Source organism: Aspergillus piperis (assembly GCF_003184755.1).
Source record: "Aspergillus piperis CBS 112811 unplaced genomic scaffold BO85scaffold_32, whole genome shotgun sequence".
Taxonomy (NCBI): domain Eukaryota; kingdom Fungi; phylum Ascomycota; class Eurotiomycetes; order Eurotiales; family Aspergillaceae; genus Aspergillus; species Aspergillus piperis.
The window spans coordinates 208,545-221,595 of NW_020291622.1; the positions used below are offsets into that span (position 1 = coordinate 208,545).

Here is a 13,051-nt window from a genome sequence, read left to right on the forward strand (position 1 = left end):
GAGACGGGTACATCGTACTTGATAGAATTACGAAATGAGAAAGAAATAGCGCAGTCCGGTATGTTGGGACCACCTCGGGGACCAGTCAAGCATGTCTTTAGACCGGAGTGCATGAAAATCATACATCATCACCTGTGCAACAGAGGGCACGATGACCGAAGGAAAGCGCGTGGGATGCTGCGTGGGCCGGCTTCCCACTCGGTACCGAGTGGGAGGAGGGTCATCAGCTCCCAGCATAATGGCAAATAGACGTCCTCTTAGCCGGCTATGAAATTCTACGGACCTGCCTACCATGTTGGGGATGGGAAGAAGGCACCGCTTGGTCTCCATCTGTTTCGAGTGACGTGCTGGCAGTCTAGTCATTCCAGTTGCTGCGACTGGTCAGTCAGCTCCGGCGCAGCGATGCCACTATATTGGAGCTAAGTCGTTAAGAGAAAGCCCCAGGTCGGCACTGACGTACTGTGAGGTGTCCTTGCAGTCCTGCCGGGCCTCTGGCGCAGACTATACGCTACTCATCCGCTAGTGGAATTCTACTTACTGTGTTGGGACGTGCATCCCATCCATGGTAAGTTGATGCTCAGCGTGGGCGTGATGGAAAATTATGAAATAACCTGACGGGCGATCCACCTCCGGCACGAGTCCAGAATCTGCTCTTTTTGTTTTTTTCTCCACTCATCCTAAATGAAGCCATCTGGGGTTTTGCGCTGCAACCGCCCCAGTTCGCGCAAAGCGCGCTTGCCGCAGGTCCAGTTTAATTGGGAACTAATTATCAGTGTCCGTTACGTTTGCTCTTCTCAATGTGCGACAAGACGGCGGTGTCTCAAGAAAGAATGCGTCTTTTTCTCCCACTCGTCTCATCTAGCTGGCTTTTGAGTCTTTTTTTTTTTTTTTCCTTTTTCCACTTTTGGTTTATCTTTTACGTTGCTTATGCCGCGTTTTTTTGCTTTTCCTCTCATTTCTTTTTTTGATTTTTGATTTTCCCATCCTCTCTCTATACTCTTTCGGGATTGCTTACATTGCCCCTTCCATCATTGTTGGGGCGATCTCAGATTTCCTCCGCCAGAAGATCAAGGTTAATCACCCTGTTTTCTTGCATTCCCTTTTTCTTTTTTCGGGTTCTCCTCTTCAGTTTACATTCGTCACATCTGTCCAAAATCATCCACCGAGAGTATCAAATCCTCCGAGACACAGCGGGCTCTCGGACCGAAATGGACTTTCATTGCCCCCAACTTGCTTTTTTGTACGCCAGCTTGCCGATAGCAACGATGGGACAGTGGGGAGTTCCCAGTGTCTACTGCCTTGACTTGACGACGACGCTCTAAGTGGACTGGCTGGCTTGCGGGCCCAAAATTGTCTGCCTTTCGGCACAGCCTACTATCTTAGTCCATACGGTACAGGCCAAAACTCATGTCTAGACTCTCTAGGCCTCAGAAAAACACCGGCGCACGGTGTGGTAACCCACCTTTCGTCAGTGATCGTCGAATGATTGAAGAGGGATTTGCAAGAAGCTCGGCGGGCCATACGGCATTACTCCGTAGCGACGGATTGACTCAGCTCAGACTAGGCCTGAGTCTTTGGGAGCCTACTAAGCAGAGGGCTCCTCTTTCTGGACCACGCCATCGGAGTGGTCGAGGAAGCTGCAATTCCGTGCTGTGGGACTCGACTAGGCCCAAGTTGGGTCCAAGTCCCAAGAGGATCGACTCACCGTGCACGGACGGCTATGCCGGTCCTACCATGGTGGTTCTCCACGATTCTCCGCATGGCAATGAGACTTAGTTCTACGTCTACACCGGTCTTGGTAGCTGATAAGCCACTGGCCGGTCGCCCTAAAGGGCAGCTTGTACGGTAAATTATTCGTACTTGTGTCAGGGCGTCTTACCCAGCCTCTAGGACCAGAAGTACAAGACCGGCTACCACTCGGGCTTAGATCGGGGAGGGCGTGTCTCGTCTCGTAGAGGGAGAAAGTAGTCCAGATGGCCAGGGTTTGCTGCCGCCGTTGCTGAACGGGGCTCTAGTGGCCTTGGCTTTTTCAAGGCAGCTGAACAGGGCGCTGCCTAGATCTTAGTAAGATGATGAAATCGATTGAGCCGACGGAACACAGACGCTGCCACGAAGGGGGAAGACGCCCGACAGACAGGTTTGGAGGGTCTCCTCGCAGCAGAGTGAAAACGTGGATGCAGTGGCCTTCCTGTTTGAGCGATTTGGAAGCCATCATGTGATCCAACTGGTGAATGACCCCTGCATCATGTGATTGCAAGGAGGCTCGCTCCAACGTCCATCCCAACGCATCTTCCCCTCCTCCTTCTTTCTTCCCCTCGTCCTTATTCCAGGGAGCAAGCAAGCACTTCGCCCCAGCTGTGTCACCCCCCTCGTTGTTTCATCCTCGGATCCAACGAAAACTGCCACTGCAGGCTCATCACCAAGCCTCTCCACCCCTCCCAATTGGGTCATCTAGACAGATCGTGAGGAACGTGTCTTTGCACTGCACAACCATGACTCCCTCAGCAAATGTTTCCACACAGTTCCCTACGCTACCAGCTGATGCGGATGCCCCGCCAATTTTTCAGGAATGGTACTCCTTCGATGCACTCTCCGATTGTTGGAGCTCACTTCCACCCTCTACATCAGTGACTTGCGATGAGAGCACAATGTCAGCCTCAGACAAAGCGAAACTGAAGATACCTGCACTTAACCTTGTAACTTGGAATGTAGATGCCTTCGCCAAGTTTCCCGATGACCGTATGGCCGGCATCATTTCCACCATACGCAATCAAACACCCCCACCCAACATACTCTTCTTCCAAGAAGTCCCTAAGGCAGCACTGTTTTACCTCCTCAATGAACCCTGGATTCGCGAGAATTGGTATTCTAACGAGGGGGACTCCAGCAATTATGGGGGACTCGCATTCATTACCGTGATACTCTTATCCAAAGCCAGTTTCAGTACAGACAGTCAGGACCCAGACAAAGCATGCCTCGGACCAGTCTGGCGAGTTGATTATCCAAGTAAGTTTGACCGAGACGCTCTCTGCTGTGATGTCTTCATGCCCCAATCCGCTACCCGTGTCCGTTTGGTCAACGTGCATCTGGACTCTCTTGCTTTCCAGCCAAGTTGTCGTCCGCGGCAGCTCGCCATCGTTGCGAATAGTCTCCGTTGTGCCGGGCATGGCTTCGTCGCAGGAGACTTCAACCCTGTCCTCCCAGAGGATGACAGTCTCGTGGCCACCAACGGTCTGGTAGATGTGTGGAACGAGCTGCACCCCGACGAACCGGGCTTCACCTGGGGTCTTGATGGTCGGGAACCTTTCCCTCCAGGACGGTTAGACAAAGTGGCCGTTCTCGGCCTGAAGGGGCAAGAGATGGACATTCTTCATCCCGGTGCAATCAACAGCGCGGGACAGGGTCTACAGCTACGGCAATTAGATTCCCCCATGCCCTGGAGTGATCATTCAGGTCTAAAGTGCAGCTTACGTCTTGCTGAAGAGCCCTTGTAAGCATATCATCAAGCATTCCCTCTAGTCTCTTCCTCTTAGCTACTCTATGCATTTACCTCTTGAGTAAGGAACACACATCTTCCCAGGCTCCCTCCCATCACCCACCCACCCACCCACACCCACACACACACACACACACACACACACACACACGTGGCTCTAGCATCCATTCATTTCTATTCCATAACCCCCAACTGGTCAGACGCACCTGTCTATCACTGTATGCGTATAATAGGACAAGACAAGACAGGAAGGGCATGGCTATCTCCCATGTCCTCCCCAATGCATATATCTATCAATGCATTCATCCAATAAGCACCCCACATTTTCTATTATACAGTAGTTGTGACAGCTTCATTTGTCGAAAACGGATGATGGATGATGGATGATGGATGATGGATGCCTTGATCCCAAACCAGCCACCAGCGTCAGACGTGCATGAACGTACACGTCTATGTTATCCGTCTCTTGGAAGAAAGGAAATACGTGGCTTATCTTGGTTTCCTACTGTAGAGAGCGTGAGAAGCAGTCTTTACCTAAAGAAGGAGTAGTCACTCCAGTTACTCCGTATGGGTTGATGGAGATGGCTATTGTATGGTTGTTCATAATGGTGCCCAATAATTACCACAGTGCTTCATACCGAGGGGTTCCTGATAATATAAGCATGATGGGGGGAAAAAACAAAATAACTCAATGTCGGACACTTTCATAGCCAATCATGTAGTCCCTAATATTGGGTATATGCACCTGGACGGTAATTATTGACCTGTCTAGTACAGTAGTAGTCGGCCCGGAAGAATGACTAGGTCCCGAAAGTGACAGCGGCGGTGGAAGAAACCATCATGGATAGTTTTGCCATTAAGGGATTAAATAGAATTCATCAAAAAGCTCATCCAAAGAGGTATCCAGGGGAATAAGAAAACACAGACAATTGGCCCCAAAATCGGTGGGGCTCGCAACAAAATGATCATATCCAAAATCGTCCACACGGACGCAAGCTCAAGCATATAAAACGCCCTCCCAGTGCAGTGCTGATCATCATTGGTGTATCACAAAAGTTGGGACTTCCACATTCAACCCGATTTGTACTCTCAGTCGGTTCTTTTTTCGGACCATCCATACAGGAGCGCTCTCTGCTGCCTGCCTGCCTAACCCAAGCAGGGCGCCGTCTACCTGAATTTGGCCCGGCACCGACCCATCACTTCGCCCTGACAGACAAGCTCTGCGCTGAATTCACTACCATCCAGTGTGAGGTAAATGTCAAAGTACACTCGGTAAAAAGTACCCTGAGGCGTGTCCATGCGCTCGAAATCGGTCTCCAAGTTCTTACGGGACAGATCGGAGGTGAGGGTGACGACTTCCTTGATACCTGCATTCACCGTTAGCACCCCATCAACAAGGCAGCCAGTCCGAAATGCAACTTACGTGGATCCTTAGTGTACTCGGGACACACATCCTCATCGCACGCGTACAGGATATCCTCGTACATGAGGGTCGCTCCCGGCGCAACCTGCCGGAAAAAGCTCACCTTGACAGGCTCGCCAATTTTCACCCGCTCGCCCTTCTGCACGAAAATTTGCCTTGTGTACTTGCATCGGTCGCGGCCGTCAAGACTAGGAACACGGTATTGCTCGGGGTGATATCCTTCCTTGAAGGGTTGCAGCGTGGCCATCAGGTAATGGCGTCGTGCTACACGGTGCGTAATCACCCGCTCGGTGATTCCGGCAGTTACGGCACCTTTGACGATGGCAGCGACCGAGTCCATCGGTCGGACTACCTTGGACTGATACTGTGGAGGGACGTGGAGCTTGATCTGCTGGAAAAGATACTCCGAGGCACCGAAACCACCAACGACAAGGACGTTCTGCAATTCTGGTTAGCTTTCCAATGCAGCTGGGCGGACGGATGCTGGGTACAAACCTGAAGTGACCTGTTCTGCGCTTGGATCGCTATGATTTGATTGCGCACCAGCTCAAGGATCCTATTCACGACGGGCTCGAAGCATTGCAGGATCTCCTCGTTAGTGAACGTCATGTAGCCCTCCTCGATGCCTGCGTCCGGGAAGTCGGCTTCAATTCCGACATCCACTGCCCATTTCTGGCCATTGTTGCGGAAGTCGGCCTTGATCCGATTCTCAAAGTCCATGATACATTTGGCATAAACCTTGCCTGCCGTGCGGGAGCCATCCGGCAATTTCATCTTACGAATCTTCGCACGGAGAATGTTGCTAAAGTTCCGGTTGAGCGCGGTGGAACCACACGAATCTCCAGAGCCCGCGGTGCATTCCGCGACGCTGAACGGTTGCTCTTCTTCGACCTCATACGCAATCAAGTCGACCGTACCACCTCCACAATCGACAATCAGAATGGCGTCACCGATCTTGAGGTTCAGCAGACCGGTCTTTGCACAGAAAAGTGCCGCTGCCTCGGGTTCGGAAACCAAGGTTAGGCGGTTGTCATTCTCGTCTCTCAGGAAGCCGGCCTGGAGGGCGGCGGCTCGTGTTGCTGCTTTCCCAGCATCGTTCCAAATGGCCGGTACGGTGATGTAGTACCGAATGTTTCGCTCTTCACGAGTGAACACTTCACCCAAGGTCTTCTGGAGTTGGGCCCGCATGGCCTGTCGCAGCTTGAAGAGGTAGTCGGCGGCGACATCGATCTCCGACTTGCCCGGAGGCAAAGGCGGCAGGTTGATGGGGTCAATGTACGTGTTCCCGGAGAGCATCAGCTGAAGCTTGAACCACTCGACTTTCTGTACCCCTTGCTTCGGGTATCCGGTGGGGGCCAAAGCATCAGCGATATCCGGGCCCCAACCCACCACCTTTTGGTACTGATCGTAGTACAAAACGGTCGGGATCTAGACGAGCCAAGCAGAGACTCTGGTCAGTAAGCTGGTCATGTGCGAAAGTGAGGGGGGGGGGGGGGGAGGAGTTCTCGGCACCTTTTGTTTGGTGTGAGTGCCTGCGCCAGGCCACTCTGTGATGATGTCCTCTCTCGCCTCGTTGTTGGTCGCGAATGCAAAAGCTACACCGGAGAATGTCGTGCCAAAATCGATTCCCACAATCAACTGAGCCTTGCTCCGGCCGGCGCCTTCTACTTCGACGGCGGGGTTCCGCACGCCGTACTGGGGTTGGTGAAGGCCGGGAGCCATGCCAGGACCGAGCTGCTGTTGTAACCCGTAGCCGGGGGGAGCACCCATGGGGGCCATGGAGGACTGAGGATACGGTAGGTTGGTATTTAACGGCGGAGGGTGGTGAGGCATAGGTTGGCCTGGCGGCAGAGGGCTGGTGGGCCGGCCGGCGGTGTTGTAGGTGTAGCTCGGGGGGCGCCCCAAAGTATTCTGGTTATTCATGGGGAGGCTGGTGGTCGAGGAACTGGTACCGGAGGGAGGAGAGCTGGGCGAAGTGGCCGAGGGAGCGGCGACGAGGGTGTTGGTAGAAGGAGCGTTCACAGGTTGGCTGTGCTGCACAGGCGAGTGGTTCTTGTTGCGCTTCGTCCCGAAGGTGAACGATTTGAAGTTCAACCGTGAGCTCATCAGGTCGATATGGAAGACCGGATGATGGCACGGAGGGAGGATGCAAATTGGGGGGAGGGAAATAAGGGAAGGAGGGGAGGGAATGGAAGGAGAGGAGAGAAAAGGGAAGGAAGGAAGGAAGGAAGGAAGGAAGAGGGGGAGGGAAAGAATGGAGGGAGAGAGAGTAAGAGAGTAAGCGGGTCTGATGGGTAAGGCAGCAGAGCAAAGCAGGTAAGAACGAAGGACAAGAGAAGGGAGTGAGTGAGTGACTCTCTCCTCCCCAAAAGGAATGGAATGGGAATGGCAGGGAAAAGTGGGCGTGGAATCGATTGAGGCGGAGTCGGAGGAAGAGGAGGAGGAGCAGCAACAGTTTAAACTAAACACAAACAGACGGGAAAGTTGACTGAACTGAACTTTGTCACCAAATTGATTGCGGGGGAGATGCGATGCGATGAGACTGTCAAGGATCGGGTAGATTCAGCCTCGAAAGGGGGGATGGAAAGGTAAAGGCAAGAAAAGAGAAAGCGAAAGAAGAACTAACTAATTAAACGCCCAGCTAATTAACTAAGTCACTCACTAACTAACAAACCACCATTGCTTATGAAGTTGTGAGATTTGGGATTGATTTGATGGCAGGGAATCCGTGCTCTGGAATGATTAAATTGAGAGGGTCGCGATCATGTCTGTTCTGACTGTCAACCCTGGATTCCCCTTCCCCAAATTCTCCGACTACTACTACTAATGACTGTACTAACTCTCAGGGTCTGTCTTGACGGGTCTGGATGCGATCAAAAGAAAAAGAAAACAATCCAGGTAATATAGTATTATCTCGACCAGATAAAGTCTGGCGAATTCATGGTTGAACATGATTGATTCTTTCTCAGCCTGATTCTATGATGGATGATACCATACAGTACGGTATGGTTTGATACTGAAAGGAACCCCCCAGTTTGGCCTCGGCGTAAAGAACCCTTCCGAGACTCATCCTCCACAAATTACCCATCTACAGTGGGATGAGAGTAAGTATTTCGCGTGCGATCATCCCAATTCTCATCTTCCCAGCCTCCTCGTCTACCGTCCAAAGTACTTTTGTTTAACTCGAGATTTGACACCCGATGATCCCTTATAATCGAGTGTTGGCAGTTGAGCCGATCCGTCTTCTTGTTGTGGGTGGATCTGCATCTGCCCGGACGGTGTCCTTTGTTTGGCCGTCCACTCCACTCCTCTCTGACTTACTAGGATTTACTTAGCCTCCCTCCCATGGACGGAGTGGACACACTCCAAGGAATGGCCCCAAGGAACCGGCGGGTTCAGCCACGCCCGCTAAGCCTTCGCCAGCCTTGTCTGTCTGTGTTTCTGTCTGTCTGTCTGTCTGTCAAACTGTCTTCTTCCCTCTTCTTTGTTTCGTTGTCTGCGGCTGAAAATCTGTGTCCCGTATCGCCGATCTGGTTTCATTTCCGTATGGTATCTTTCATGACACAACACCAGACCAACATCCCACATCTTTTGTTTCCCTGTTGACTGGCTGGCTGCTTGCTTGCTTGCTTACTCCCGACCGACACCCGCCTGTTTTGATGGTTGCTATCATCATCACCTGCCATCATCTACAAGACTTCAATAAAATCAGTCGTATATAACATCCTTTATACATTTTGTTTCCGTGCTACCCAATGCGACGGCCGATACAATGGCTGCAACATACTGTTCGGGTCCTGGATATATCCACACATGGGTCGCTCGTGCGGCGCCTCGCGCTTCTCGATCGCAAAGCCCATTCGCTCCACGAGGCAAAACACTTCTGCCTCCGTCAGCTCCACATTCCCGGGCTCCCCAATCCCCTGGTCACCCTGGCCCTCCTCACTACCTCCGTGCTGACTGCGGTTGCTGCCGTCCTCGAAATGCCACAATAACGGTCCCACGTTGATCCAGAGGCCGTTGGGCTTGAGGCAGTGTCGGATCGCCTCGATATACCGGATGAGATTCGGCGCTGTGTCGATGAAGAACACTGTCGCCACGGCATCAAACACCTCTTCATTGCTGGGGTTGGTGTACAACACAGTAAAGTCGGCCGCCGACATGCTCATGCGCCCAAATGGCGCCGAATTCGCCTGGGCTTCCACCATAGCCGTACCCGGATGCTGATCCGGGATCTTGACCTCCTGCAGTTGCTGCTCCCGGGACAGGAGGTTCGAGAAATGCAGCGCAAAGGGATGCAGTGCGTGTTTCTGAGGGCCGAGCGTGTGGTTCAGAACCCAGCTGCTCGCCAGCAACTGGTGGTAGGAGATCTCGTTTCCTTCCGCGGCGAAGCCTTGCCGACAGATCTCAAACACCAGTCTCCCCAGACCGGCGCCAGGAACCAACACCCTGACTTCGTCCTCGTCTTCGGAGCCCATCCGTGCGCCGAACTCGTTCTGCAAGTCGGACAGCACGGGGCCGTAGCAGACGTCTCGCTCTGCTTGGCCTTCTTGACTCCAGTCCCGGTAGAACTGTCTCAGGGTGGAGTGCGCCTTGTTGACATCGGATTGAGTAGCCGTCCCGTGCCAGTTCTCACGCGGGTCGTTGGGGTCAGGGTTCGCTGATAGCCCGAACGACGAGAGACCGGTGGTCAGGATGGCATCTGCGATGTCGGCGTTCACGTCAATGGCGTCATCCACGCGGTTGAAGTTGTCGAGGATGGAGAATGGCGGCTCAGACAACATCTGCCAGTGGGCAGATGGTAGGGCATAGAATGCCTGACGACGACGGTGAGTTGTGTTCATGTGCGCCGTTCTCCGATATTGCCTGAGGGTGTTAGCAACGTAGATGACATGCCAGCGGACTACCAGCGATTAAGTTAAATAACACGACCGGTCACATAGCAAATGACTCACCTAAAAGAATCAAATGCAGCAAAGAGCACACGGCGCTCGGCATTATCAGCTAAGGGGTCGAAATCGCCCGACCAGCTGCGAATTTCATCTGGCTCGTGCTCGTCCATGGTGCAGTGACTAGCAATTCGTATAATCAGCAACCTAATCCCAATGCTCGACAATTCCTTGTAGCCAAGTAAGAAGATATCTACCTACCTAAGTGCAAAAACCTACTGTAGCCAAAGAAAAAAAAAAACAGCAGTTGGTAACCCAAAAACCGTCGCAAGAAATGTAGCGGGGGACCCGCACAAGAAACTCACTGACTTTTGGCGGGGAAGATGCGGACCTCAAAGCGGTGATGCAAACCAAACCACCAAACTTCGACCCAGCTGGCTAGCCAGCAAACATCCATCTTGAACTACAAACAGCAAAAAATACGCACAACATACTGAACTCAACATACACCACACAACAATACCACCTCATCTCCAAAATAAGAGAAAGGAAGAAAAAAAGGAAGCAAAGATGACAACAGAAATCAAAGAACTCTCCCTCCCCCTCCCTTACACCCCCCACACGACCGCCCACATCCACCTTACACGACACCAAACCTGCAGCACGGTATTCCTGACCTCGTCGACGCCAGGTGATGCAGCGGGGAGTATCAAGCCGATGGGGAGTTTTGTATATGCGATGCCGGATGTAAGTTATCTATTCCTGTTCCCTCTCCCTACTACCATTTTGCTTCTTCGCCATTATGAATATACGCTCCTTACTATACATATATATACCCATCAACATCACCATAACCTACTATATAAACTACTACTAGTATAGTATCAGTGATGGTATGAGAAGATCTAACAAGAACTGCAGAGAATGAATCCCAAAAATGTGCTATCAACAACCATCTACTCCTCCCCGGGAAGTGTAGAATACACAGCCCGGATTGCGAAGATTCTCGCAAGGAGAATGAAAACGCCGGTTTATGTGGGCGGGAGTATTGAGCCTGCGACGATGGGGGTGATGGCTGAGGAGGAGATTGAGGGGGTGAAGAGGATTGTGGAGGTTGTTGTTAGGGGGTGGGAGGGGATGAAGATATGACTTTATCATATTACGTTGGAGTGTTCTTATGTAGTAAGTAGTATTGGAAGGAAATGGATGGATGATGGATGGCATTGGGGGAGTTGGGTGTTTCTCTATTATTTCTGTCTGTCTGTCAGTTTCGAGTTCTGAGAGTTCATTTGATTATCAATATATTCATAATATGATACTCATGCCAATAGCACAGAGTACTATAATTCCTTTTCCATCAATGAATGTAGATTATACCTAATACTACTCATGTGATTATTCCCATCGGACATTCCGACACACACCTCGGATATACCCAACTAACCACTTAGCACTTCAAATTAATACGAAGAGAGAAGCAATAACCAACGTCCAGTCACTGCAGCGGAACTTCCAGCTCCGCCAATTCCAATTCCCTCAAGCCACCCCGCCAAATCATCTTCCTCCGTACGGAGTACGTCGTAGTCTACCGGCTTAACTATCGGAACCACCTCCGATCATTTCGGGGCTACCTACCCACTAACCACTACCTACCTAGTATACCGTAGTACTCATCGTGGAGCTGTCCCGTTTGATTAGAAGGCTTAGCTTGGGCGTTATTACTAGTATAGATTAATCACTGAGCTAGATAGTAACCAACTAGCTAACTAGCTGACTAGTTAGTAGGTGAAAGGATCAGTCGAGTCAAATTTGTTCGTGTAGGTGTTGTCCTCGCTAAGTGACTGACTAGTTAGTTAGCTAGTTAGCTTGCTTACCTAGTTGACTGTTGAGAGGAAGTATCGTCATAGCCGAGGCGAAGCACGACACACTATACTATACTATACTATGGAATAGGGAAGAAGTAAGGAGGAGGGGGGGAGTATGTAGTCAGGTCGGATGCTGTGCGTAAGATATGATTATGCGTTGCTTGATTTTATTTGATAATTACAAAGTAGACTACTAGTATAGATTGATGAGTGATACTTCTTTCATATTCATTATCTCCTTGCTCAGTAGTAATACCCTAGCAACTAAGCAATCTGCATCAACAAATTGCCTCATTACTGCACCAATTAATCCAATTCAACATACGAATCAATTAGCATTATCCTACTGTGAATATATTGGAAGCACTGACCCCGGAGAAAGACTATCCCAGGGAAAAACAAAGCCTCGCGGACTAGCCTAGCGCATGTCCGACATAGGTAGTGGTAGGTAGGGCACGAGCATCGCTTAGATAGTATTACTACTTGCAATAGCCCACGATACTGCACAATTATACTTGATATAACTATTAATCAATTGGCATAATAGAAACTATCGTCTCATCGAACATTGATCCGCACGATCTCGGAATCCTTGATTCATTAATCGATTGAGCACAAACTCACTACTAGTATCTACTTCCAGTATGTTAATGTTAATGTTTAATCTCGCAAGATCCTTATCATCAGTAGAAGAATATCGCATATTGCTATTGTTTGTAGCAGATACTATATCACATATTAGATCATAAAGATCATAGATGACTATAATTCCACACATATAATGACAATCACAGTACTGCCTAACCGGCATCGCCTATCTAAAATACTAGTACTACTCATCGACAGATCGATCGATCCCAAAAGGATATGACCTCACTCTTCCCACCCCAAGTGGAATCGAATTACGACGACAGAGAAGATAAAATCAAATCAGCCAACACCACTGGCCCAAGCAATAACAAACAACAAGAGGTCAGTGCATCCATCCCCCACGTGGACTGGTCCTGCTCACGGGCAATCGTCAATCATTGGGCATTGAGCCGACCGAAGTGGTGTGCCGAGGGCCGGTCAGTGGACAAGCAGCATACAGATTACAGAGATGGGTGCGGGAAGGAAAGAGGGGAGGGGGGAGGGAACGAAAAAGGATGAAATCAGGAGGCAGTGGCAACTGGCGAGAGGGTGTGTCTGTGTAAGAGACCCTTGTTGCTGTTACTGTGGGTTAGAAGGTTAGTCCCGGTGACCGGAACTCACCGAATTTGTTGGCGTTTGCGATGGAGACGGACGGGCTTGTATGGACGGATAGGTTTCCTGGGCTGACCACCTCGGAAAGTTACTTTCTTTACTTGGCTCGCTACTAGATCGTAGTATAGTAGTACTA

At 50.7% G+C, this 13,051-nt stretch overlaps 4 protein-coding genes across 4 annotated transcripts; 2 read left to right on the forward strand and 2 right to left on the reverse strand.

Annotated features, from left to right (window-relative positions):
- Positions 1-2,482: 2,482 nt before the first annotated feature.
- Positions 2,483-3,494, forward strand: BO85DRAFT_524456 (endonuclease/exonuclease/phosphatase family protein; the record flags this gene model as incomplete). The annotated part of the gene is made up of 1 exon (XM_025665416.1): positions 2,483-3,494. The coding sequence occupies exon 1, from the start codon at positions 2,493-2,495 to the stop codon at positions 3,492-3,494; it is 1,002 nt and encodes a 333-aa protein (XP_025510320.1). The 5' UTR covers positions 2,483-2,492.
- Positions 3,495-4,663: 1,169 nt separating this feature from the next.
- On the reverse strand, positions 4,664-7,025 carry BO85DRAFT_384197 (Hsp70 family protein; the record flags this gene model as incomplete). Its single annotated transcript, XM_025656541.1, has 4 exons — positions 4,664-4,863; positions 4,920-5,358; positions 5,415-6,347; positions 6,432-7,025. The coding sequence occupies 4 exons, from the start codon at positions 7,023-7,025 to the stop codon at positions 4,664-4,666; spliced, it is 2,166 nt and encodes a 721-aa protein (XP_025510321.1).
- A 1,315-nt stretch (positions 7,026-8,340) lies between these two features.
- Positions 8,341-10,152, reverse strand: BO85DRAFT_454104 (N2227-domain-containing protein). Its single transcript, XM_025661203.1, has 3 exons — positions 10,070-10,152; positions 9,875-9,991; positions 8,341-9,785 (listed from the first exon to the last, which is right to left on the reverse strand). The coding sequence occupies exons 2-3, from the start codon at positions 9,979-9,981 to the stop codon at positions 8,648-8,650; spliced, it is 1,245 nt and encodes a 414-aa protein (XP_025510322.1). The 5' UTR covers positions 9,982-9,991; positions 10,070-10,152; the 3' UTR covers positions 8,341-8,647.
- Positions 10,153-10,378: 226 nt separating this feature from the next.
- On the forward strand, positions 10,379-10,957 carry BO85DRAFT_384201 (proteasome assembly chaperone 4 family protein; the record flags this gene model as incomplete). Its single annotated transcript, XM_025656543.1, has 2 exons — positions 10,379-10,555; positions 10,730-10,957. 2 exons carry the CDS (start codon positions 10,379-10,381, stop codon positions 10,955-10,957), a joined length of 405 nt encoding a protein of 134 aa, XP_025510323.1.
- Between the last annotated feature and the right edge of the window lie 2,094 nt (positions 10,958-13,051).

What these genes read in the sequence shown, in the direction of transcription:
- BO85DRAFT_454104 (XM_025661203.1), bottom strand. Translation starts at nt 9,981, where the DNA reads ATGGACGAGCACGAGCCAGATGAAATTCGCAGCTGGTCGGGCGATTTC. An exon ending in GCTGCATTTGATTCTTTTAG is followed by an intron (nt 9,786 to 9,874) that starts GTGAGTCATTTG and finishes TAACACCCTCAG; the next exon opens with GCAATATCGGAGAACGGCGC.